The following is a 27,066-nucleotide window of genomic DNA, read 5'->3' as shown; positions in this document are numbered from 1 at the left end:
TCATGTAATCTGTGGGTTGTGGTTTGACTGTTAGAAAATAAAGGCTACACTGTCAAACTGAGAACATCTGGAGTTGAGAGGTTTTCCTGTCAGCACAGCCGATGCAAAGATCCCAACTTTACATTCTTATTGTGGGAAACCTCCCCCCGGTTTATTCAGGTGAAGGAATCTTGTCCTGTTCTTGGAGATTTTACTCAGGTTTCATGGGTGAGTATCTGCTGTGAGAGGAGGGAAAGTGCTCTTCATCTTCACTGCCGTCAAAAACAGTAACACTAATATTCACTTTGCAAGCACAAAATGAATGTTTTTAATGACATTTAATCAAGCCTTGAGAGTACAAGGTACTTATGAACACATGACACAACAGAGTAAACAGAAAACACAGTCAACGTCTTTGGGTTGTGTAGATATTAATACTTCTCATAATTTAAGATTTTATAGTTTTTATAATTGCTGCAACAGCACAAAGTATCAAAGCAGCCAAGCAGACACATGCTGAGATTTCAGTATTCACATGATGGATGGATGGATGGATGGATGGATGGATGGATGGATGGATGGATGGATGGATGGATGGATGGTAATGAAGCAGCAGTTACATCTCTGATCACTGACATTTATGTTTCATACTGATTCTGTACAAGTTCTTCCTGAAATATTTTACTTCACTTGTGCTGCACAAACTTCTGACTGACTTCTTGTTCTGGCTGAACTAGGCTGGTCTGAGCCAGTTAGTAACCGTGGTAACCGTAGTGTGGGTCCATCCAGTCCAGTAATCCCAGTAATAAAGTCAAAGCTCGCCGCCCAGATTCTCCTTCAGATGATGTAGATGAGGGAACGTTCATGATGAAATTTACAGTATAGTCACTAATTCCCATAATGCCGTGCGGCTCTCCCCTGGCTGAACTGGCCCTGCATGTGTGGGCAACCCTCCAAAAAGGAAGGTGGATCCTCCAGCCGTGGTTGAACGTGTGTGTTTGAGTCCATTTACCATCCAGGAAGTAACACTGTGGAAAAGTTAACTGGCTTCATGGAAAAGGTGAAGAGCGAAGCCATTTCAGGCCTTTTCCACCTCACGGCCACCACAAACGCTGCGGTACTGGTGAGGGCCATCATGCAACAGGAGCACCTACAACAGTGTTAATCTTGGATGAGTCTAAACTCGACTGTTCAGGCTGCGTTTGAAAATTGGGGACTTAGATCCAAACTGTCACATCAGCTATGACCTGAGGACTCTCCTCAGGCTCACAATGTTCAGAAAACTAGGACTGATGCTGATGTTCCTATGGCGAAGGCTGCAGAGAGAACAACTGCAGCAGGACCCAACGTGGGTCAAAACACGGGTGAAGCAGGGACACAGCCAGAACCACCAGAAGCTTTAGCTGATATATTCCACTGGGTCTGGCGGGTGGACGATACCTTCCAAGCACTGGAACTCCTGGGTCACTCATTCAAAGGTCATGAGGTTCAGTGGTATCTGTCAGGAGAAGAGATTCACAGTCAGTGCTGAGGTAGCTGGAAACATCTGCCGCGCTCTTCAGGCTGCGCTCACTGTTACACAAACACATGAAGAAGAACATCCTGACATTCCTCGGGCTGACGCAGCATCACTGGAGGAATGAAAGACTCTATTATCCACATTAAAGTAGCTGCAGAAGAAAAAAGATGGCTTAAGTCCTGTCACGAAGGGTGCTTGTTAAAAAAACGACTTCATATCTAAATATTTTGAGTTTAAGGTGATTTCCTTTGCCGTGTGTGATAGCATTCAATAATACTTCAGCTAGTCTGGTCATATTTGACTTTGAATAGAGTCCCGAAGGTCAAACCATATTGGATCAAACTATTCCTGTGAATGTAGCATTGTTATTGTTACATTTAAATGAGTTCAATTCATTTCATCACAATTTCTCCAAGTCTCTTATGGTCCACAGAATCTCTAGGAGCTTTACAGAAACGCAGGGCCTGAGCCCCAACATGCTACGGTGGCAGGAAAACCCCCCAACACGTGGCGACAAACACAACACCATAGACTGCAGGTGAAAACTGGCTCACTTTCACCTTAATTTTATTTATTTTGGTTTTAAAAATGCAAAAATCATGAACAAGTGCCGATGCTGTGTTTAATGGGAGCATTCGGAGCCATTAGAACCCATGAAGGAGCCATCAGAAGCACCAAGAGTGAAGGGCGTGCACGTACCTTTGGTCTGCTGCCTCTACAAGCCTCTTCCAGCTTTTTGTGCCAAATGATGGCTGAAAACCTGGATCCTGTCTGGAACTTGTAAACATCACCTGCAAAAGCAAATATTTCAGTGTGAACTCAAAGGCAAACAAAGGCAAAGAAGACAAAGACAGTAAGAAAGACCTTTGTCAGGGTTACTGAGCTGGAAAACGTTCAGCCTGGATGGATCATCTGGAAGTAGCACCATCCAGCCAGTGACACACACCTTCTTACAGGGACTGGACTTGTACTGCAGAGAGGTTGGAGGACATTTGAGCTCATAACATCCACAGCTGAGCTGCAGTTGAGCTGATGTTTAACTTACGTGCTTCCTCTCCGAGGCCCTAAGTGCTTTCGCTCCATAGAACGTCAGTGTTGACCCAGAAAGACTGATCCAAAATCTAGTCCAAGAGGACAACTGAAGGACAGCAGATCAAATGGAGCAGGTGTAAATATTCCAGTCAAGTCAAATGTGATTTCATCTTGAGGAGCAGCTCTTCCCATCTTGTGGAAGTGTTTTTTATCAAAACAAAGACAGCTCTTCATCTTTAGGCAGATGACACAGATGTGATTTATTTGAAGGACCCTTAGTCAGCCCCTAATGTCTCAAATACACAGAAACGGAAAACAAAACTCTAAGACAGAGCTTCAAAACGTTTAGCAGCTACAGCAGCAGCTACAGTAGTAGCAGCAGCAGCAGCTACAGTAGCAGCAGCAGCTACAGCAGCAGCATCAGCTACAGCAGCAGCAGCAGCTACAGCAGCAGCAGCTACAGTAGCAGCAGCAGCTACAGCAGCAGCAGAGCAGCAGCAGCTACAGCAGCAGCATCAGCTACCCCAGCAGCAGCTAAAGCAGCAGCAGCTACAGTAGCAGCAGCAGCAGCAGCTACAGCAGCAGCAGCTACAGCAGCAGCATCAGCTACCCCAGCAGCAGCTACAGCAGCATCAGCTACCCCAGCAGCAGCTACAGCAGCAGCAGCAGCAGCAGCAGCAGCTACAGCAGCAGCAGCAGAGCAGCAGCAGCTACAGTAGCAGCAGCAGCTACAGCAGCAGCCGCTACAGCAGCAGCATCAGCTACCCCAGCAGCAGCTAAAGCAGCAGCCGCTACAGCAGCAGCATCAGCTACCCTAGCAGCAGCTAAAGCAGCAGCAGCTACAGCAGCAGCAGAGCAGCAGCTACAGCAGCAGCAGCTACAGCAGCAGCAGCTACAGCAGCAGCAGAGCAGCAGTCCACTAAACACTTGGCACCTCGCTGTTATTGTTTTTTTTAATCTGCACTGATGCGTCCCTACATGTGCTTCCTTTGTAGTTTGATTGCCACAACCCTAACCCCAATCCCCCTAACCTCAATTCCCCTAACCATAACCCTAACCCACCTTAACCTACGCAGGCTTCCTCTGTAGTTTTATTTATATATCAGGGTCACAACCCCAACCTTACCCTAACCCTAACCCACCTAACCCTTACCCCTAACCTTACCCTAACAGTAACTGGACCAAAACCCAACTAACCCTAACTCAACCCAACCCTAACCCACCGAACCTTACCCTAATGCTAACCTAACCATAACTCAACGAACCCGAGCCCTACCCTAACCCGAACCCACCTAACCCTAATGAACCTAACCCCTCACCATAACCCTAACCTAACCCTAACCTTAACCTAACTCTAACCCCTAACCCTAACTCACACAGTTGTTGGTTCCACAGCCTAAAGTCAACCAGGCCAAAGGTCTTTAGGAGAAAAAGATCCTTCCTGTTGGAATTATTTAAATAAAGGAAGCACAAGCAGAAGATATCCTGGTGAAACATGAGAAGAAAGTAAAGCTGCTGCGACAGCACACTGGGACTCTAAAGTCTGGCTTAAGTGTGAGGTTCTGGAAGCTCCAATATGAAGGTGGACCTTCACCTTATCATTGAAAGTTGAAGGAAAGATCACACCAAGACTGCCTGCACATCTAACTCCAAATGAAGAGATCTAAAAGGTCATGAGATGAGTTGTACAGCACAACAGTGAGGCTGAAACCAGTCAATCACCCTGGGCTTTCGTCCCTCTTTCAGCAACGTTTTCCGTCGCAGTGGACCTTCTATGGTGGCACCATTGGATTCATCACGCCCACACTGTGGACTGGCAGCAGCGGAGCTGTTTCATGGTGGAGAAGCAGAAGCAGAAAAAGGGATTGAACAGAATGTAAAGCTCCACTAGAACGTTAGTATTAAGAGTCCACGTGAGCTGCCAGGGTTCCACAGACCTGCTCACTCAACCCGGTTAGTTAGGTCACTTACTCAATAGGTTAGAACTATCTGAAGACCTGAGCATGAGGACACCACTGAAAGCACAAGATGGCAGTAGGTATGTTGTCTCCCTGGTCAGCTGACAGCTAGGAAACTGAGCTGCGAGACAGCTGGGAGATTGAGCTAGGAGACTGCCCTGGTTATATCTCCAGAAAGAGAAAAACACTATGGGGGCAGCCACACACTCATAGCCACACATGCAGCAGCTGTTTAGCACACTGAAGAGTACCTGTAAGCGTAGGCGTGGTTCCTTGGCGAGTTGGGATGGGGGACCCTCCAGTTGGGGCCCAGTGTTGCATACATGCGTCCCCTGTGTTGCAGAGGACATACAGTCAGCAGGAGTGAAGGATTGTTTTGGGTTGTTTCGACCAACACTACAAGCCTAAATGATTTCTGGCCACAGCCAGCCAGCCAGCCAGCCAGCCAGCCAGCCAGCCAGCCAGCCAGCCAGCCAGCCAGACAGACAGATAGACAGACAGACAATAAAACAAGCTTGTACCTCTCCATTACAGGCGATAGTTCCTCACCAAAAGAACTTTCACTGCTGCCTGGTGGGTTAGAAAGAAAAGGAGTGCTGGAGAGACAATATGTTGGGGTCTAAACATGGAAGATTCTTTTGCATTTATTCTGTATAATGATTCTGAAAAGCAGCAGGATCGAGCAGCAGAACAGGAACGTATCTGTTATCAACACAATGATAGCTAATGTCTCAGCTTTAGCTGTAGCTGCATCCAGCGGTGACTGAAAGCATGTGACTGACTATACATCAGTAAACAGTATGTCTCTTTCTAATTCAATATTTTCCCACATTTTACATTATACATTTTCTATCCAGGATTTTTGTTTTTAATAAACTTGTGTTTAGGAAAAATATTCTGTGGTGATTTTTTCCCAAAAGCAGTGCGGATGGAAGATGGTAGATGATGTCTGAGCCATCAGGAGGACTTTTGTCTTCCCTTTTGCCTCATCTGTGTAAGCAGTCTTTGTCCTGACCATGAATGCACCATAAGGTATACATACCCAAAGACAGGCCATTAGATGCAAATGTAGTGTGGGGATCATGTCTGACTGGGCTCTGAGACTCTAGGAAGCTGTCATCCAGCAGGTGGCGTGGTTTTTCGATAGGAAAGGTGGCACTTCTGCTCGCTGCCATGCCGTACTGAAACATCATGCTGTGGACAGAAAGTAGTCATAAGCTCACCTTCAGGGACAAGTAATTTCACTGTTGGATAGGGTGAAACCATCTCCAGTGCATATGGCTGCACTCCCAGATGGGACGAGCTAGCATGAGGCAGGCACCCATTTTAGTGCAGTACTGTCACCCTTTCACATTAGACATGATGGGTCAGGACTTCCTGGGTCTGTAGGAGGTCCAACAGCCGAAGCTGTCAGAGGAACAACCAAACCAGGAGCTGAGAAGATGGAGGCACAGAGCTGGAGAACATTACAAGAACATTTCTGCTGCTCTGAAGTTCCCCAGAGCTCAGTGGCCTCCATCACTCTGAACTGGGAGACGTTTGGACCCCCAAGGACTCTTCTCAGAGCTGGCAGTCTAACAAAACTGAGCAATGAGGGGAAAAGGTTTCCCCTCATTGCTCAGTTTTGAACCCCCAAGGTCACGCAAAGATCCTGTTTGCTTCCTGCAGATAAAAGATCCACCATCAGTGTGGCACTCTCCTCGCTAACAGACACAGCTGGAGTTAAGAAGATAAAGGACCATAGGACCATGGGAAAGAATAGATCAGACTCCACCAGCCAAACTGTGTCACTACTGACTTCAAGACTCTCTCCAGATTAATGCAACACAAATAAGAGGAATAGCATAACCTAAAATAGCAGGAAGGTGACAAGATGCACATAAATCAGAAATTTATACATCCCACATGTCAGTAGAGGTCAACTTTGTGTGAGGAGCGAATAATAATGTTGCACCTAGTGAAATTAATGCAGATGGATGGAAACATTAATATTTATTTTGCAATTTATTGTGATGAGAGCATGAGGGAATAAACTGTGCCCAAATCTGCTGGTCCTTTTTCTGGGGGACCTGTAGCACCCATCAGACACCAACAGGTCAAACAGATGCTGACCTGGGTGGCATGCGTCCTTCATGAATTTCTAAGTTGGACTGCGGTAGCAAGAGCTAGCAATGTCCTTCAGGCTGGGCAGACAGCCCCCTCTGCAGTGGAGTACCACAATGAGATGCAGAACCATGGGATGCTCTCCTCGATGCTTCCACGATGGCCCAGTAGAAAAGCCACCAGCAATTTCTCCAGCAGGTCACTTTTTCTAAGTACTCTCAGGAAGTGGAGTTGCTGCTGGGTCTTCTTCCCAACCGGCCTGGTATTAGAGGATTGTGATGTGGATCTCCAGGAACCCAAATGATAGGAACCCTCTTCTACTTCCCTGTCCTTCCTAAAGTCCTTTAAGCTGTTTTTGTGGGTTTCAGGGGAAGGCTTGTTGATGAACGCTGACCTTATCCCTGTGTCTTGTCCTAAGCTCAGCCTGATCAGCCATGAATCAGCTGGTGCTACTAATTCCTACAGGTCTTCCAACCTTTCTTGACCCTTATGAGCATCAGGTGAACAGTATTGTACTGCAGAAAATAGTGTGTTAGTGTTAGTAGTGTTAAAAATGTAAATCTTTCTCAGCAGGTGTCAGTGAGTACAGTTTACTTCACCATCAAAAGGCACTGAGAAACTGGGGGAAACGCTGGCAGGAAGCAGTCTCGCCATCCCAAAGCCACAACTGAATCAGAGGACAAGTTTCTCAGAGTGAACAGCTTGTGTGATGGACGGCTCACGGGACAACAGCTTCAAGCACAGCTTAATAGTGGTGAGCAAGTCTCAGTTTCAACTGTGAAGAGAAGACTTGGAGCTGCAGGTTGGACAGATGTCAGACTAAGACAAAGAGGCGCTCCTAGGCCACGAGCACCCCCACTGGACTACTGAAGACTGGAAGAAGGTATTATGGACTGATGAATCAAAATTTCAAATCTTCGGTTTATCCTGCAGCATCTTTGTACGCAGTCCAGTAGGCGAGAGGATGGTTCCACAGTGTGTGACACCCACTGTCAAACATGGAGGAGGAAGTGTGATGGGCTGGGGCTGTTTTGCTGGATCAGGGTCGGTGACTTGTACAGAGTGGCGACCACAGCATTCTGCAGCGCCATGCAATACCCACTGGTATGTTGGTCAGAGGTTCATCCTACAGCAAGACAATGACCCAAAACACAAATCCAAGCTATGCCAAAACTACATCAGGAAAAAAGATGGTCAGCTTGAAAACACGGGGTGGCCAGCAGAGCGTCCAGACTCAGACCCCATCGAGCTGGCTTGGGATGAACTGGACAGAAGTGTGAAAGCCATGTGCCAGACATTTATGGGAACTTCTGCAACAGACTTGGGAAGAACTTTGGTTGTAAAAAGAAAGACACAAGTGTGTTCAGCTGATCTGCCAAAGGTGGATACTTTGATGAGTACAAAGTTTGGAACAAATTCTGGTCTATAAATTGATCCCATCATTTCTTTTTCAACTCACATTGTTTACTTGTTCTATGCTTTCATTTGAGAGTGCAATGACACAATAAACTGAATGATTTTTAGTAAAAAAACGGAAAAATTGTGGTGTGCTACAACTTTTGAGCGGTAGTGTATTTTGGGTGTTAGATTTGCCCCAGTTCCAGTAATACAGGCAGGCATGAGCTGCTCCTGAATGGGCAGCACAGAAAGGCCAAATGACTCAAATGAAAAGTATTTATAATGAAGTAAATTATAAAGTCGAACTTTCCGGTCAAACGAGATTACCTCTATTTTAGCGAAAGTGGAGATGGTGCATATTGATTGCATCGTAATTTAACGCTATTAAAAATAAGCTTATCTTGAAATATAAAGAGAATGGTTTGAAAATATTCTGGTAAAACAACAATTAAGGACAGGTTACATTGCAGATACAGAGAATTGAAAGAACTGCAGTTGCACAGATCATGTATTCTGTACAACAATACGTACAAGGATTTGGAAGAGGTTTAATTTAAGTAAATCTATCGACCCTGAAACACTGAAATATTCTGGTACTACAATGAGCAAACACTGCTAATTTTAGTTTCAACAGCCTGCAAAAGAAGACACAATTGATACAGTTGATCACAGCATCCTGTTACATAGACTGGAACATGTGATTGGCATTAAAGGGACAGCACTAGACTGGTTTAGATCATATTTATCAGATAGATACCAGTTTGCTCATGTCCATGGCGTTCCCTCCTCATACAGTAGGGTTAGCCATGGAGTTCCTCAAGGTTCTGTACTTGGACCAATCCTTTTCACCTTGTACATGCTTCCCTTAGGGAACATTATTCGGCAGCATGGGATAGATTTTCATCGTTATGCTGACACTCAGCTTTATTTATCCATGAAACCCGAGGAGACAGAGAAGTTAGTGAAGCTCCAGACCTGTCTTAAAGACATAAAGTCCTGGATGTCTTCAAATTTCCTCCTCCTTAACCAGGAAAAACTGAAGTCATGGTGTTTGGTCCTGAACCTCTCCTGATCCCATGATCACTACAGATCTCATCTCATCTCATCTCATCTCATCTCATCTCATCTCATCTCATCTCATCTCATCTCCTCTCCTCTCCTCCTCTCCTCTCCTCTCCTCTCCTCTCCTCTCCTCTCCTCTCCTCCTCTCCTCTCCTCTCCTTCCTCTGTATCCATCTACAGGTATCACCAACTTCATAGCTATCCAGAGATAATTTTGATTGTAATAGATGCTGATACAGACAGACAGACAGACAGACAGACAGACAGACAGACAGACAGACAGACGTAATGAATAACTGAATAACTGATTTGTTTTGATGCGTGGTGTTTTTTATGGTTTTGAAGATGATCCGATTTCGACCGAAACAAAAAAACAGATGAGATCACAGATAAAAGGTACATAAAATTAGTTAGTTAAAAATTCAGTTACAAACTGAATATTGGACTATTGATTAATATTTTTGGTAGTAAAATTTCTTGGAATTCCTGACCTTTGGCGAAAGAATTAGCTTCGTTTATACTACATTTTGCTGCAACTGTATGGATTCATCCATTTCCATGTCATCATATAAATCAGAATTTCCCTCATGGAAAAGCAGCTGTTACACTCACTTGTTTCCTACACTGTGACTCTTCCTGTGATGTGAAAGGGGTAGAGATGGGATTCGAGCTCCAATGGAGGCATCGGGACATGTAGGGCGTCGACAACTCAGCGTGGCAGGAACCTGCGACACACCTGAAATGATGACAAAAGATAACAGCTTCAGCTTCAAATCAAATGTATAGATACCACATACAACACAGTCAATGGCTAGAACTGATGGACAAAACAGAACCAGAACCAGAACTAGGTTTGAATTCAGGCTGATGACTTAAGGTCTGCATACGCCAAAGCTATAGCCTACACCGCCCAGTTGGCAGGGTGCTGCTTTATGACCCACAGTCTCTTTTCGGCGTTTAGCTCAGGAGACGTAGAGCTGCTTGCTGCCCACTGAAAGAAGCAAACACTGCGAGCTCAATCAGGCAACAAGAACCACCACCTTAAGTACAAAGACTGGGGCTGGACTTCAGAACCATCCATGTATTCCGTGGAACTAAGTGAGTGCATACAGGGCTCACAGACAGTGCAGTTTAAGCAAGTGAAGCTCCAGCGTGAGATAAGCTCTCAGCTGAGAAAAAATTTTGAACCAAGGGGGTGTTATATGCACACACTATTTATAGCACATAGGATGAATGGGTGCGGTGCAGAACACCTTTCACTGGCTGACCAAGGCTGGAGGATTGAGATAAATTCTTGTGTCAGGGTTGCAGGAAGCTTAATCCCCTAGCGAGACGTGTGAATATTATGTAGAAGAACGACAAGGTGTCGAGTCGCATACTGATGAACTTTTAAATGTAGCTTTGTGTTTACCTGCCAGGTCTTTCTTATAAGAGGCAAAACGAGGTGAGCCATCGCCAGGTTCAATCTTCAGGGACAAACTGAAACACAGGATGCTTCTATCAGACAAAACATTTGGCAAGAGGCAAAATCAGTTCTGCAATATCAAAGAAAACAGGTTCTTTAAATTTGTTAAATGTTTTATTGCCCTAAAGTTCCAGTTGCGTGATATGTCCGTCCATCTATCATCCATCCATCCATCCATCCATCCATCCATCCATCCTCTACCACTTATCCGGGGTTGGGTCGCGGGGGCAGCCCAGACTTCCCTCTCCCCAGCTACTTCTTCCAGCTCATCCGGAGGGATCCCCAGGCGTTCTCAGGCCAGTTGAGAGACATAGTTTCTCCAACGTGTCCTGGGTCTTCCCGGGGGTCTCCTACCGGAGGGACATGCCCTGAACACCTCACCCGGGAGGCGTCCACGGGGCATCCTAACTAGATGCCCAAGCCACCCCATCTGACTCCTCTCAACGCGGAGGAGTAGCGGCTCTACTCCGAGCTCCTCCCGGATGGCAGAGCTTCTCACCCTATCTCCGCATTACTGCGGACACCGCACCGATCCGCCTGTCGATCTCCTGCTCCATTCTTCCCTCACTCGTGAACAAGACCCCGAGGCACTTGAACTCCTCCACTTGGGAGAGGATCTCCTCCTTGACCCGGAGAAGGCAATCCACCTTTTCCCAGTTGAGAACCATGGCCTCAAATTTGGAGGTGCTGATTTTCATCCCAGCCGCTTCACATGTGGCGGCGAACCAATCCAGTGATAGTTGGAGGTCACGGGCCGATGACACCAACAGGACCCGAGACCCGATCCTGAGGTCACCAAACCGGACCCCCTCAACACCATGACTGCACCTAAAAATTCTGTCCATAAAAATTATGAACAGAATCGGTGGAGACCAACTCTCACCGGAAACGAGTTCGACTTACTGCCAGCAATGCAGACCAAACTCTGACACCGATCGTACAGGGAGCGGGCCTGACATCCCATACTCTCGGAGGACCCCCCGAGGGACACGGTCGAACGCCTTCTCCAAGTCCACAAAACACTGGTTGGGCAAACTCCCATGCACCCTCAAAGACCCTGCTGAGGGTGTAGAGCTAGTCCACTGTTCCACGCCCAGGACGAAAACCACATTGCTCCTCCGAGGTTCGACTATCCGGCAGACCCTCCTCTCCAGTACCCCTGAATACACCTTACCAGGGAGGCTGAGGAGTGTGATCCCCCTATAGTTGGAACTCCCCCTTCTTAAAAAGAGGGACTACCAACCCGGTCTGCCAATCCAGCGGCACCGCCCCTGATGTCCACGCAGTGTTGCAGAGTCGAGTCAACCACGACAGCCCTACAACATCCAGAGCCTTAAGGAAAGGGCGGATCTCATCCACCCCCAGGGCCTTGCCACCGAGGAGTTTTTTGACTACCTCGGCAACTTCAGCCCCGGAGATATGAGAGCCTATTCCCAGGTTCCCAGGCCCTACTTCCTCACTGGAAGTTGTGTTGGCGTGTTGGTGGGATTGAGGAGGTCCTCGAAGTATTCCTTCCACCGATCCACAACATCTCGAGTTGAGGTCAACAGCACACCATCACCACTATACACAGTGTTGACAGTGCACTGCTTCCCCTTCCTCAGACGCCTGATGGTGGTCCAGAACCTTTTCGAGGCCGTCCGAAATTCGTCCTCCATGGCCTCACCGAACTCTTCCCATGCCCGGGTCTTTGCCTCGCCAACAGCCGTAGCTGCACTCAGCTTGGCCTGCCGGTACCTATCTGCTGCCTCAGGAGTCCCACAGGCCAGTAAGGCCCGATACGACTCCTTCTTCAGCTTGACGGCATCTCTCACGGGTTCGTGCATTGCCGCCACGACAGGCACCAACCACCTTGCGGCCACAGCACCGGTCAGCCGCCTCAACAATGGAGGCACGGAACATGGTCCACTCGGACTCAATGTCCCCCCCGCCTCCCACCTTCTGTTTTGTCCCAGCCAAGTGCCAAGTCGCACACACAAATCACTGAAATGAAACTTACTTAAAGTTGTCATCCTCAACAAACTTCTGTAGCTCTTCTATGTAGTGAACTGACAACAGATACTTCTGGACATGTGGCAGGGTCACCAAGTGATCTACAAAAGATCAAAAGAGCATAAAATTATCAAAATTAAATATACAGTATAATCAGATGCATAAAAAGATCTATAAAAAATAGGAGTGGTCTTCGTGAGGAACCCACGGACTTCTATTTGTCTGGCCTTTCAAGACCAATTCAATGTGCCAATTAGGATCTAGTTCTATACTGAATACCAGATCCACACTCTTAGGGGGAGGAGGGGGTTGTGTAATGCTTATTAGTTTAATTTTTCTGCAAATGAAAATTGGAATACCCAGTTCAATGTCCAAATATTTGCTTCTGCTTCATCCTGTAAAGAGTCTTAAACAATGGAATAATTATCAGGAAAAAAACAGAACTGATCTTCCAGGTAAAGAAATCCAGTGAGGACAGGTGTGTTTTCAGCAGAGACATATCATCAGTCAGTGTAGCAACCTATCTGAAGAGGGGGGGGGGGTCTTCCAAGAGTCGGTATCCCACTTCAGAAAAAGCCCAGTCCACTCTGATCTTATATCTGGTCTTGGGTTTTAATAAAGAGCAGTCTGACCATCTGACCTGAGTACAGTAATCCAGCCTAGTGGTGACCAATGCATGGGTTGTTGTCTCAAAATATCTTCTTTTTACTCTTGGCATGATTTTGGCAAGCTGCCACATGCAAAAAATGCTCCATTTTATGATGATCCGATGTGATAAAGTTCTGGATCCATTCTAAAGCTTAGGTTCTTCACTGTTGGCTTGATATATTGTTGTGGGGACCCAGGTCTCTATGTGGGGTCTTAATGGGAGTTACCAAAAATTTTACTTCTGTCTAAGTAAATATCTTTTTGCATAGAAAAATCCCACACAGGCAGTGACATCAAATACCACTGAAAGAGAAAATACCTCACACTTGAAAAGTGCTGATGCCTTTGTGGTTTCTTACCATAATTGCACGACATCTGCTGGTCAGACATAACTCTGAGAAGATTGTTCATCTGATTGGTGCGCTGCTCTGTCTCCATGATGCTTTCTGACGAAGGGTAGGCGGAGTCAATGTAGATCATGTCTAGCAAGTATATACCTGAGGAGATACGTCGATGCGCCAAGTCAGTGGAGATCGGCTCAAGACAAGATTGATGACACCTTTAGTTTCAACAGGGCTGACCGAACACATGATTTTCATCAATAATATTTAAGAAACCCTTTTATGCTCACAGATCAACAGCCATCAATAAAAAACCTGAAATGTTATTCCCTTTTGGTCATTTTAGTGCATTTATCAAGTTAGTAATGAAGTTTTAAAATCTGAAAGTTTTAAAAGGTTAAAAATGATTTGACAAACAAGGTCGGCTCTGCAGTTGCCAGACAAGAGAAACATTCTAGAGCTGAGCCCTTGTAGGTGACGAGCCATCGTGATCTACAGGTAGGTGTTGTGAAGGTACAGCTCTGGCGGCTCATTACTCCATACAGCTGAGGAATAGAAGCAAAACAGATGCACTTTCATACAAACTGCTCTATTGGACATTTACTCTTTTCTTTAGTTACTAAGCAGCATCTATAGATTTTATTTGTGTTTCATTTTCTCTTTGTTCACATTTTTATTGATGACCAGTCAGTTATTCTGAGTATTATTCAGTATTTCAGTACTATCAGCTGATTATTGAGTATTTCAAATATAGGAAACCTTTGTATGTTTGGGAGCAAGCTGTCGGTGATACTGGGTGGGGGGCTGACAGTCATGTCCTCATGTCTCATTCTTATGTCAGGGTTCCCTGACATAAGAATGAGAAGAAGGCTTCAATCATCATAAGCATAGAACACATTCGACTGACCGCTCGGTGTGGGTGCAGCGGCTGTTCAGTATCTGTCAGGTAGAACACAGCACATGTGCAGAGGGCCACACATTAAATCTTCTGGAGAGTTCTCGGAGAGTCCAGAGTGTCTCTTAGCTTAAAGAATTAAACTGGACTTTCATTCTTTTTCAAAGACATTTCACCTCAGAAGCTTTTTCAGTTCTGACAGTTAATTTTTTAAGCTAATGGTTCTCCTTCTTATGAATAACATTGAGAAAGACATAGCCTCAGCCAAATCACATTTCTATGTAGATGACACCATAATCTACTCTGTTGCTTCCTCTTTAACTTGAGCATTGATGACTTTCTGCCTGTTTCAGATGCTGAACAGTTCATTAAAAGCTCTAAATTTGGCCCTCAATGCAACAAAATCTCAGTTTATGATCAAAACTCCCCATCAGATCTCAGGAGGGACTTTTTAAAATGCTTATGTTTATGGCTGGATGACAGCCTTTCTTTTTAAGTGTATACTGGGAAAAACCAGATGATTCCACACAAACTTGTGACTGTGTGCCTCTGGATCTGGCCCATTCCTCACCTCATGCCTAACACCCCCAGTCCATGCACCCCCACCATGCAGAACATCGTCTACCTCACCCACACCTAACATCCATTTAGTATAAACTGCATGTTCCGCTGCTCCCAAAGTTGAATCATTTAGCAATGGCGGATATTGTTGTGGGGGTTCGTGTGAAAACTAGTGATCGTGAGATTACATTAAACCGTGTAGGAGAAATGATGACTTAAAAATAGAGTTTTTTTTGCAGTTTTCAATGATTTTCTCCAATTAATTTAATATTGGAGCTACAGGGAGTGAACAACCACTTGTTGGAATAGCAGCTCGTTTTATGGAGCACTAATTAGGTTCCAGCACCGAGCATCAACCTCAACCTGTTGCTTTTGAAATGTTTACTATCACATTTATTACCATAACAGTAATAAGCGAGAAGTGATTAGGATTGGTTTCCTTTATCATTTATTTGGCTCTGCCAACACAAACAGTCCCACGACTGGTCGAGAGACAGGTTGTTGCCAATCAGTTAAGTATCGACTATTGGAGCATCTGTACAGAGGAATGATGCGTCTGTAAAAAGTCCCCGTCCTCTTGCCCTCTATATCAGGAATCATAGAATGTCTCTTGTCCAATCACATTACTTGGTCTGAACTAACTGTTGTATAATTCTTATTTTTCCCTAAGTAATGCTAGAAAACTCATGAAAGTTTGCAAAGGTTCCAAAGATCCAGCAATGGGCCTGCAGAAATGGCTCCCCTGTTCCACCTTGGAACAGGTTCTTGGAGAAGCCCCCAGGTATAGTTTCAAATATACACAAAAAAAATGGTAGGCTCATGTAACATACCAAGACTTATAAAAAGTCTCTTGGAGCCATGTTCTAAGTCGAACAAGAAGTCCTTCATTTAGACTTGAAAATGCCACTTTGACCTGAGTTTTGTCATTTCTTCTCCTAAAGCTTTTATCGGATTGTCTTCATATTTCAACAATACAATCTGGAGACATGGGCAATGTTAATTTGCGAAAATTTCTACTATTGAAAGAATGACCATGGTGAAGAGGGAAATTCTTTCAAAGATCAAAGCCAAGGTACTTTGCTGAAGAGGTGCATCTTCCAAAAGGTCCAAGGGGCTATTTTATGTTAAACGAAAGACCTTTCATTATAAAGTGACCTTCTCTGTTATGTAAAGTGACCAGAATATCCTCCCAAACATCCGTACATTTTGAGGTTCCTTTGCAAAGATCAAAGACATGGTTCTGAGAGAGATGACGATTGATTGGGAAGTTTTCCTGTTTTCATCCTTACACTGCTCTAGGCCCTCCTATACACACCAATGTTAAATGACAGTTTGCACCTCTAGTGAGATTTGACATGATTGATACAAACCCCTTTGGCTACATTTTAATTAAATTAAACTTCGCCCATATGCAGCTGGCCTAGGCTCCAGCACCCCATGAACCCAAAGGGCTAAAGTGGTCAAGAAAGAAAATAAAAGAGTGTGTGAGCTGGCTGTAACTGTAACCTTTGTGACCTCTGTGTTGCAGCGGTACACAGAATTAGTCAAAAAATAAGGATGAGCCTGATTTTATTCGCACTCTAGAGCAAGTTCTCTGGAAACACTGCCTCCTGACTCAGTCTACCACAGCGCCTTCATCACAAATTTACACATCTCTCTAAGCTGGTGTCTTGGCCTTCTTTAGGCCTGAGGAGAAACCAACAAAAGCTCTACTGAGCAGGCTTCCTTCATATCCATGTTCTCCTCCGACTCCCACTGTTCGATCCCACTGGAACAGCTCCCACTGTTCCACTAGCTGGCGTCGTCACTGAACTTGGTGAATCAGCGTTTTCGTACAGTATTTTGCTCCTTCATCGTGTTATGAAATACCTTCAGAACACCCTACAGCTCTGATCTTATCTCTCTCTTTGGGACTCACAACTATTTAAAACTTTAAACAGGAGGTACCGCTGCTTTTTTATTTGATATTTTGTATGTTTTAAGGTCCCTATTACAGATGGACACTTACCAAGGTAAGGAATACAGGGCTCCATCTTCAAGGAGCGCATGTATTCTCTCATGCGAGTGTAGTTCTCTTCCTTAGACGTCAGATAGTTCAGCTTCTCAAACGTGGCTTTGTCCTTCCGACTGATCAACTACAGAACCAGAGAAAATGTTTACACACACAGTGGATACTGTTGGAACTCCCTTATTACCACCAAACCATCTATTTTCCTGGAAGTCTGAAAATTATACACAAAGTGAAAACTAACTTTTGAGTAGATCCTGTTTTATTTCACATTTACAGTAAATCACACTTGTATATTCCATATAGACCTGATTCTAAATTAATAATGTGAATTTAGTTGGAGGAACACTGGACCGGATGATGAAATTAAATAATAAAAATGTAAAGAATAAAAGAGGACGCATGGATTTAATCATACATGTCTATTGCTGCGACAAAGCTCAAAATTCTAAAAGACAAAAGCATCAATGTAGAACTCAGCAGAAGAGAATAAGTACATAAGAGGATTTGATGAGGCGGGTTCAGCCAAAGGGGTCTGCAGAATATTCTGAGGTCAGGGAATTGACCACTGGCCTCTGGAGAAAAAACATCTCATCATTTCTTCATTATGATGTGATATGATGGGAATGTCTGAATGCGTTGATTTAATAGTTTACAGTGAAGACAGGAAACAGAGTTCACCATTTGGCTGATGTTTCACGTGAAAGGATGCGGAGCTCAAGACTTACCGACCACGTTTTGCTGAGTCTGAAGATGGGAGCGCTCTGCAGAGCAGACACCACGGACACCAGAGAGTGGAGGTTGTTCAGTTCCAACAGTTTCTGTACACAAATAAGCATTTACTCTTTTACTACTGTTACATCAGCGGCTATACACTAGATTTGTTTTTATTGAGGGATCTTACCTTTGCGATTTTTACAAAATGGCTCAGTATTTCTGCACGAATTTTCAGCTTCTGGGCAGTTAAAATTTCTCGCACCAGCCAAAAGCTCACCTGCAACTCAACATTTAGAAGACACTTAACAAGGTCCCTCTTTATTATGCAGCCCAAAAACTTTATTTATTATTATAAGTGTCCCAAAAATGATGAGATAAGCATAGAGCACTAATGATACACTAACTGATACTGAGGTTTCAGAGGAGCTCCTTGTTTAATGATATCTGTCCAGACAGACAGCCATAGCCTCATTCAGCAGAGGCGACAGAAGTAGAGAGGAACGTACCTGGTTGAATCTGCAGGTGAATGCCACCACATTGGGAGCTAAACTGTGCTTTTCTTTCCTGTTCCATCCACAGCTGGCCAGTTCCTGGCATTCAGGGAAGGACGAACCATTACCAACAGGTATACAAACCTAACCCTCACAGCATGTCATGTTATGGAGTTGTTCTAGCTCCCAGATATATGTTGGCAGTATTTTTGGACAGCCCTTTCCCATTATCCTGCTAATGACTTTCTATCCTTCAAGCCATGTGCGTTTGGACAAAACCAACTGCCAGTGTTTATACTGAGGGAGACAATACTTATTAAAACCTTTTGAGATTGTGGAGGTGCCTTGTTTTAGGTTAAATCATAAGGCTCTACAAGGACCTGCTCAGATTAAACTGCATGGAGAACCTTCTTTAGTGACTAAAACATTAATTTAAAAGGAAATTTTGCTCAGGTGTGGGACCCATGTCCACTCACTTACCTCTGGCTGTATGGCTTTGAAGACAGGGGCGTCCATCAGTGTGATTTGGCTCTAAAGTACCAGGAAATTAAAAATGAAGTGAATGTTGCTTCATTTGCCTAAAAGAGGCGCTCTTGCATCAAATGTAGCATCCAGTGTACAAGCATTGCAGTGGAACATGTCTTCAGTTGGAAGCACAGGAAATGTTTAAATGGCTTCTGTGATCGAACGATGGTTAATAGGACGTTACTCAATAACAGAAGCTACTGAATGCAACTTTTCCACTATTACTAAACATGTATGAAAACATTTTTAAGGAAGTTTTTCCCTAATATGTGTAACAAACCAGAGGAATTTAAAAAAAAAAAAAAGATATGTATATAAACATACACAAACCTTAACTCAATTATTCCCAAAATAAACAGTTATTCCCACATCATACCTAACTGCTGGCTAATGTTGATAGCTCAGTGAGCCAACATCCTTTATTGGTCCAGATATGGACCTGAAATCCACCTGTTCACCTGTAAAAACCTCGTACTCACGGCAAACTCTTCAGGCGTCACCCTCAGCACGTCAAAGACAACCGCGTCGTAGCTCTTGGCGTACTCGTCACAAGGGGCATCCAGAGAATCGCAGCTGCTGCTGACCTTAGACAGACACACAAACACACACACATACACGCTCTCAACACAACTTAGGTATTTACTAACAGTAAATTGGCATGTTCTTACCTCCGAAGTGAATGAATTGATGCTGGTTCCATCTGAGAGTCCATTCTTGTGATACATGCTCTCAGAGGGCCGGCTGCTCTGTGCAGATCAGGGCAGCTGAAGCCTTCAGCTGGGACACACACATCTTCCACCCATTCCTGAAGAAACAGGAAGAATGAACTTCATTATTTACATGTGATTCTTATATTTATTATTTTCATTACTATATTTCATAATTATATTTTATTTCTATCCTTTTTAGCAGATGAATAAATGTTGGTGTTGTTCTGGATTTTGGAGGGACCGTGACCTCTGATGTACCTAAGGTCAAAGTCAATTGTCTGTGAGCATTAAGCAATCAAATATGTTATGTAGCCTTGTTTTAGTGCCTTTGCAAAAAGTCAAAAGTCTACTACAGGTGTCAGTCACAATAGGTGAGCTGCTTGTTTTTAGGTGGAACAACCTCCATTAAAGGAAGACGACCCGGGCCCTCCACATGCCTTAATTCTCTAATTGTAATCATAGTCTATAACCTGCCGCCCCAATCATCCATCTTTTCACCAACACAACATACAGAGGTAGAAAACAAACCATTGAAGGTATTCCAAGTAATTTGAGTATTAGTTTTGGGTGTAAGTCACAAAATGTAGGGATATGAGCTACTTGGTGGGAGTCTGTGCTCACTCTTTTGTTTTTAGTTATTTGACTTCATCTTATTAAAAGAAAGTGATGTGTAAGCAGCCTGGGCCTGGATTTAAAACACCTTCATATCACTGGAGAAACATATACTATCTGTGAGTGACTGAGATGGATAAAATCACTGTACATTGTTTTATGTGCATGTGGTCTTCACAGCCAGGCAACTTCAGGATAAGTGCAGGGTGCAATACCAGAACCCGCTTTTGGTCTTTGTCAACCTTTCCAAACCCTTGGCACTGTGCAAGGAGACCAGCTGTGGGATATCCTCCTTGGGTTTGGATGCCCAAACAAGTTGTGAACATCCTCCAACAGTTCTGTGATTGATAGGGTGACCATAATGGGTGAAGAGTCGTCCTCCTTCCCTTTTTGCACAGGGGTTGGACAGGGTGTATATTTGCACATGTGATCTTGAACATCTTTGTCATATGTGTCACCCATCTTCTCCATTAGTATGCAAATTATTGAGCTCTTGTGGCTCACGCTACAGAAGACCTCCAGCCTTCCTTAATGCTGCAGTTAAGGCATCCAGTAGGTTGGGACTAAACCTCAAAACTGCCAAAACAGAGGTTGTGTGGCTGTGGAGCACCAGCACCCTTCCCACACCACTTATTTTAAAGTAGACAATGTGAAGACAACAGCATTGAAAACATAGAGCAAAACAGAATTCAGCAAGCATCCGCGGTATTTGGGATACTCAGTCTCCGGGATTTCTCACACTGATGGTAGCACACCTCACACTGAGATCCTCAAGAGAACAAGAATACTGACATGTTCTGAAGACGCCCAAAAATCAACCACCTGACCATGGTCAATGCTCTGATGGAGGGCAAAGGAAATTATAAATATATATATATATATAAATAAATAAATATATATATATAAATAAATATATTTATTTATATATATATATATATATACACACACACACACACATTGCTGAATGGGCTGTTGTTACCTTCAGTTTGGCACAGCAACATTCCTCTGTTGCTGTTAACGGTGGATCAATGAATATGAAAATGTCTAAATCACTGATCTCAAATCAGCACGGAACGTCCGGACGTGGGCGTTTGCCAAACAATGGCTGTCTTTGGCCAGCAGAGTCCAGGAGGGAAGTGCTCCCTACAGTCCAACGGGAAGGCTGCTACATTAGAATCGTCCGGTAAACGTGAGCAGAAGTATCGCAAACATGGCAGTGACGTTAAACACCAGCGGTCAGGAGAAGGAAACAAATTAATAAATATCAGAAGCAGGAAGTGACAGATAGTTGCGCTCATCTTGACAGGCAGTTGTAAGGACTAATCATTTGCCTACTTTCCGGAAAAGATCCCGCCCCTAATAAAAACTGTCCAATAGGTGCCTCTGAAATGGCGACTTTAATTCGCAGGTGCATGCCTTAAGCCCATACGGTGCAAAGCTTAAGAACAAACGATATGTTCCTGACAATTTAATTCTAGTTCGGACACCATTTCTCTATGGCCTTATCACAAACATATATGGAAAATTGCTTCTTCTTTTTTTTTAGTGCGGGGAGAAGGATTTCCCACAAGGCTCTGTTGGAGTGCCTTTTTGGAGTTGACCAGAATAGAGATCAAACAACACTACACGAACCTCTATTAGCCTACAGATAATTGCAAATGTAGGTTAACAACTATGTGCCACTAAAAGCTAGCTTTGAAAAAGAAAAAAAGGTATGTTCTCTGAATAGTTATCCCCCCCTTAATTCTGTTTGGCTTTTAATTTCTTTCCTCTCATCATATAAGACATTATTTCTATTTCCTCCTATTCTGGCCATAGATATCTGCATTCCTCCTCCCCTTGTGTATAAAAAGCTAAATCCCTATTTTCTGCAGCCGTTCATAATTTACTCATTATTGTCTGAGATGTTTGTCCATTAGCTGTTTTTTTTTCAACCATCAAGTTTCGTTTTTTCATTTCAATCGTCTGAGATTGTGACGTGTCTTTTAACAAGTTCTGAGCTGCTATGAGAGCACACTGCATCACCAAACTGTCTGCAGCAGAAACCAAAGAACTTGATGTTAAACATGTTCTGGCTCTTTGAATTTGAGCTTCTTTAGTTTGTGAGATGCAAGTTCAGAGCTAAATATAGGCGCGAATGAGGGGGTACAAAAGGACACACACACCCAACAAGGGTCATTTTCAGGACTGCTGGGGAAAATGTGAACTGAGGTATTCAGACCTGGGTGGATTTGGAATGCCGAGAGGCAATGTATGAGCCACTTTTCCAGTATCAACACTACCACATGGATACCAGCCTACAACACATTTTAAAGATAAACTGAAACAAATGTCAAAGGCTTCGATATTTGCACATTGTACCCCACTTATTAAAAAAACAACACCAGATCATCTTTCAATCTATCCTCACAATAGCTAATCAGTGTTTAAAGTACATGGGGACAAAATACTATCCTTGGAATCCTTCATTTTTAACCATACTACAGAATAGTGGTCTGGCTCTTTTAGTTTCTTCCTACCCACAAAGGTAGAAATTAAAGAGATACCGTTGTGTGCTAAATAATCTGTTAAACGTCATGCATTGTTTTCGACGTGTGTGTGCGCGCGCGCGCGAGATCCGAGTTCATAGCTCGATGATGTTCGAAAAACGGTGGAGTTATTGGAAGTTGAGGAAAGTCATTACTCGATTATGAAAGTGAAACACATTATTTTACAATAAATCAAACTAGACAGCAGGGACAGCACGTCCACTAAAACCTGAGCATAACACGATTAATGCTAGGAATTTAGCGTTTTTCTACTATTGGGCCGCTCTGCATGCCGGTCCTGTAGGTGGCGGAAGAGCAAGTTGTTTGCGAAGAAAACGAATAAAGACGAAGAAGAAAGACAGCGACGACGAAGAAGAAGTCAGTGATGACGTACCGGAATCAGAAAATACCGGAAGCTGTCTGTGTCCAAAATGGCGTACCAAACGCTTCAACAAGAATATTTACAGATACCTGTCGTTACCAGGGCTTACACCACCGCCTGTGTCCTCACAACGGCTGCAGTGGTAAGAAAAATACCGGCTGTAGTTGGTGTTGCTGATGCTTGTCTTGCTGTTGTCGTAGCAGTTTTCCTGATGCATTAACGCGCTATATCCGGCTCTAGCACAGTTTAGGGGTACGTGTCTCAGCCTGCTTATTGAGGTTATTCTTGTGCTGTTTATCAAAGTGACCGGACCCGCTTTAAAATGCCTCTGTCATTGTCATTGGCAACTTCTGCTCGTGCAATTGTTGTGTTCATAAAATGTTAGTTTCTATTTTCATTTTACAAGTGTTCTAATCTTATCTCAGCCAAGCAGAGATGCTTCACCTTTTACTAAAATGGATAAAAGAATAAAGTTTTAATACGTTTGTATCTCTAACACTTAGTTTCATCTTGTGTCTTTTGATAGCAATTAGAAATCATCACACCTTTTCAACTATATTTTAATCCAGATCTAATCCTAAGAAACTACCAGGTGAGTAATCTGTTATTTCTGTATTTGTACAGTGGTTTGGAAAGTTGTACTTTTGTGAGATTGTAGCCTTACACTACAATAAATGAGTGAGAGTGTCATGAATTCAACACAGTCCCCCAGAGTGATCCAGTTAAAATGGCACTTTTTATCCCCTTATCCTGTTTTCCAGCCCAGGTACAGGTAACTCACTGTACGTCACCAGTAAAGCTCAGATTGGTGCACTGGCCTTTTTCAACTTCCTCCCTCACCTCCAGACCTTTTTACCCATATTGTTCTATTTGTTCCACTTTACTGGAGACAGTTGTTTTTAACCACATGCTTGGCAGGTATTGTCACCTGTTGGAGCATAGCCAGACACAGGTGAGTCTTTCCAAATCAAGTCAATGAGTTTCCCACAGGTGTAATCCAGTTAACCCTTAAAATCATCTCAAAGACAATTGGGAGGGGTGTCAAAGCAAAGATGCTGAATACTTGAGTTACTTCAAATTTACATTTGCCCTTTTGAATTAATTAGAAATCTAAATTCTGGTGGTGGTAGCTTAGCCTGTTGGGAACTGGGCTGAGGAGCGGAAGGTTCTCAGTTCCAGCCCCAGAGCAGACCAAATGAGACGGTGTTCTGGTAATAGGGGAAGGTGCCGGAACCCCTTCAGAGCATTGCCCAGGTACCCTTGAGCAAGGTACTGAACCCACAAATGCTCACCTGCAATGAACTGGAGGCTCTTCCAGACAGGGGATGAGCCCCCTCCCTGTGACCCTGACGGGGATAAAGTGGTTAAGAAGATGAGATTAATGAAATATTTTTATTATTTCAACCAAAAGAAAGAGCTGAAGACTTTCCAAATGCACCTTAGAACTCCTGGGGGCTTTTTGAAAACATGTATCCTAAAGAAATAGTCATTTTTCATGCAGTTGAGAACTGAAGTTTGGATTTTTGGGGGTGAGACTGCTTCGGATTTGTTGTTTTTGATGACATGTGAGGACGTGTTAAATGCTACACCTCCACCACCCACTATTGAACTGATGGTCATTGCACCAGGAGCTGGAGTCCTTCTGATGTGTGCATATTAAAATGCAGGTCATTTCTTCGTTCTCTCTTGCAGGTATGGCGACTAATAACAAACTTCCTCTTTTTTGGTCCAGTTGGGTTCAATTTCCTGTTCAACATGATTTTCCTGTATCCTTGTCAGGTCTGAGTGAAAGGGTGGATAGAGGGATGAAATGGATCTTTGCTGTAATGATTTTGGATGCAACGTTTGTGTGTTGGTTTCCTCATCTTGGACCTTCAGGTACAGATACTGCCGGATGCTGGAGGAGGGTTCGTTCCGAGGACGAACAGCTGACTTTGTCTTCATGTTTCTTTTTGGGGGATTTCTGATGACTGTATCCTTCAAATCAATGGTTCCGATGGTAGAAAAGTTATATTCATCACCACTTTTAAATGTCTTATTATGCTTTGCTGCCATAAAATCTTACACAGAAAGGCCCCAGTGTGTGAGTTATCCCTCTTTCCAGTTGCACTACCAGTTTATATTTGTCCTGTTCTTAATGAGACTTCAGATATTTGGGATTTTTGTCAGCCTTGTGTTCTTGGGTCAAGCCTTCACAATCATGCTGGTGTATGTTTGGAGCAGGAGAAACCCCAATGTTCGGATGAATTTCTTCGGTCTGCTGAATTTCCAGGCCCCCTTCCTTCCCTGGGTGCTTATGGGCTTTTCCCTCCTTCTGGGCAACTCCATCATTGTGGATCTTTTGGGTACCAACCTATTGCTGCCTTTGTTTAATGCTTCAATTCTCTGCATATGCTGACATGACTGTAACATTCTATTTTTAATTTTACTCCAGGAATCGTTGTTGGCCACGTATACTTCTTTCTAGAGGACGTGTTTCCCAATCAGCCAGGTGGAGGAAGGTGGTTAAAGACCCCATCTATTATGTAAGACGCATTTACTGCTTTTAACACCGCAGCAGATGAGCAGAGAAAATAAATTCAACCCAGCTTCAAGCACAGCTTCAGCTGGGTTTCAGCTGTGAGGAGAAGGCTGAGTTGCTTAAAGCTCAGAATGAGAACTAGGCTGAAGGATGGATGGTGTAATGGCCTGATGACACAGCTGACAATGATAATGATGCTGATGGTTCCTCAACATCAACTGTCAGATGTGGAGCTGAGGCAGAGCTCTCGGGGGCCCAGGCTGGGCTGAAGGTCCAGCTTCCAACCAGACAGTAACTCAGTTAAGACAACAGGAGTGTGTGAGGGAAGTCTAAAGGGCCTGGAGTGGACCAGCCACCGTCCTGACCTGGCAATGTCTGTCCACCAACTGTCTCCATCCAATCTGATGGGCTGCAGAGGACCTGCAGAGAAGAAGGTCCAAAGCTGTAGTAGCGTAGCCCAGACAGCTGGAGGCTGTGACTGCTGCTGAGAGCACTGACGGGCTTGAGCACTGACGGGCTTCAGCCCGGGGCCACAGCACTGGTGGGCCTCAGTCCCGGGCTACTTTTCACTTTTAGTCTGGTTTAATAAGTTAACTGGTGAGACCATTAGCATGTAGCCATGTAGCATAAATCAGGAATGTGTGAAAGCTTTCTTCTTTTGCCCTGCAGCTGTTTCTGCAGCTCGTCCTCCCCTGTGCGACAAAGCATTTGGAGTCTGTCCATAATCTTGAACTTGCCATACTGACAATGGAGGAAAGTTCTGATATGTGATACTTGTGAAATGTTAAGGTTTGCTTTGGCTTCCTAGCTTGTTACCTACAAGGCTGTTAAATCCTTATGGTGGGGACCAGCGCAGACATTCCCCTGTGAAATGATCCATTAGTGTTTGCTATTTGAGTGATGTCTCTGAGACGCCTTCATTGGTTGTCCCCCACAGAAAGATGCTGTTTGAGACTCCAGAGGAAGATGCCAACTACAACCCACTGCCAGAGGAGAGGCCCGGAGGCTTTCCCTGGGGGGAAGGCCAGCGCCTGGGGGGTTAAAGGTGTCCCAGGTCACACGCAGGGAGCACTAGAGGAAAAAGAAGTGGTCAAGACGGACATGTCTGGTTGGTTCTGGCTGATTTGGGCCAGACGGATGGATGTAAGCGCTTTGGATGGACTGTCAGTGGTTTTTGTGTCAGGGCTAAAATACTCATCAGAAGCAAATCCTGGGGCTGCTTTTTCTCCAAGACTAGACGACAGAACAGAACTTTCCAGATGGATTAAGTCATCAGTTGTCCTACTTGGGTCATTGTTGTGTTCTTCTCAAAAAAAATAAAAATACCAAAAAGAGGGGCAAAATGTGATAACAGCAAATGATTATTTAAAAACCACAAAATAAATGTTTTTTTGCTTGGGGGTACTTTGAAAACCATGTTTTTCTTTGTTTTCATGGCTGTTTCTTCTTTTAAAGTTGCTGTAAATAAACAGGTGTGTTTTTACTGTACATCTAACATCGAGTGAGCTTTGGGAGACTTGTGAACTTCTACCCTCTTTTTGATTTTTGAATGTGAAAAATGCTGTAAGAAATGGTAAACTTGGTGGGTTGACTTTATGATGAGGTTGTTCCGAGAGTCG

General features: G+C 44.1%; 2 protein-coding genes across 3 annotated transcripts; one reads left to right on the top strand and one right to left on the bottom strand.

Annotated features, from left to right (window-relative positions):
- Positions 1 to 55: 55 nt before the first annotated feature.
- ralgps1 (Ral GEF with PH domain and SH3 binding motif 1) lies at positions 56 to 21,292 on the bottom strand. 2 transcript variants are annotated; one of them, XM_057018087.1, is made up of 20 exons: positions 20,996 to 21,292; positions 19,363 to 19,499; positions 19,174 to 19,273; positions 18,650 to 18,700; positions 18,185 to 18,268; positions 17,866 to 17,955; positions 17,690 to 17,782; positions 16,962 to 17,088; positions 13,516 to 13,653; positions 12,516 to 12,609; positions 10,463 to 10,530; positions 9,664 to 9,787; positions 5,531 to 5,682; positions 5,010 to 5,058; positions 4,740 to 4,820; positions 4,253 to 4,358; positions 2,544 to 2,636; positions 2,363 to 2,468; positions 2,198 to 2,289; positions 56 to 1,477 (listed from the first exon to the last, which is right to left on the bottom strand). In XM_057018087.1, the coding sequence occupies exons 2-20, from the start codon at positions 19,404 to 19,406 to the stop codon at positions 1,448 to 1,450; spliced, it is 1,722 nt and encodes a 573-aa protein (XP_056874067.1). In that variant the 5' UTR covers positions 19,407 to 19,499; positions 20,996 to 21,292; the 3' UTR covers positions 56 to 1,447. The 2 variants fall into 2 exon arrangements, with proteins under 2 accessions (XP_056874067.1, XP_056874066.1); XM_057018086.1 differs by having other exon boundaries at positions 19,174 to 19,278; positions 20,996 to 21,291.
- Positions 21,293 to 22,909: 1,617 nt separating this feature from the next.
- Positions 22,910 to 26,860, top strand: derl2 (derlin 2). Its single transcript, XM_057018092.1, has 7 exons — positions 22,910 to 23,068; positions 23,453 to 23,518; positions 24,619 to 24,692; positions 24,805 to 24,898; positions 25,076 to 25,271; positions 25,361 to 25,451; positions 26,385 to 26,860. Exons 1-7 carry the CDS (start codon positions 22,976 to 22,978, stop codon positions 26,488 to 26,490), a joined length of 720 nt encoding a protein of 239 aa, XP_056874072.1. The 5' UTR covers positions 22,910 to 22,975; the 3' UTR covers positions 26,491 to 26,860.
- Positions 26,861 to 27,066: the final 206 nt, after the last annotated feature.

This window comes from Takifugu flavidus, chromosome 20 (assembly GCF_003711565.1).
Source record: "Takifugu flavidus isolate HTHZ2018 chromosome 20, ASM371156v2, whole genome shotgun sequence".
Lineage (NCBI taxonomy): Eukaryota > Metazoa > Chordata > Actinopteri > Tetraodontiformes > Tetraodontidae > Takifugu > Takifugu flavidus.
This window is presented reverse-complemented; position numbering and strand designations above follow the sequence as displayed.

What these genes read in the sequence shown, in the direction of transcription:
- ralgps1 (XM_057018086.1), bottom strand. Translation starts at nt 19,419, where the DNA reads ATGTATCACAAGAATGGACTCTCAGATGGAACCAGCATCAATTCATTC. An exon ending in ATTTTGTAAAAATCGCAAAG is followed by an intron (nt 17,783 to 17,865) that starts GTAAGATCCCTC and finishes ATTTGTGTACAG; the next exon opens with AAACTGTTGGAACTGAACAA. An exon ending in AACCACGCCTACGCTTACAG is followed by an intron (nt 4,359 to 4,739) that starts GTACTCTTCAGT and finishes ACCATGAAACAG; the next exon opens with CTCCGCTGCTGCCAGTCCAC.
- derl2 (XM_057018092.1), top strand. Translation starts at nt 22,976, where the DNA reads ATGGCGTACCAAACGCTTCAACAAGAATATTTACAGATACCTGTCGTT. An exon ending in CTGTTCAACATGATTTTCCT is followed by an intron (nt 24,693 to 24,804) that starts GTATCCTTGTCA and finishes TTGGACCTTCAG; the next exon opens with GTACAGATACTGCCGGATGC. An exon ending in CATCATTGTGGATCTTTTGG is followed by an intron (nt 25,272 to 25,360) that starts GTACCAACCTAT and finishes ATTTTACTCCAG; the next exon opens with GAATCGTTGTTGGCCACGTA.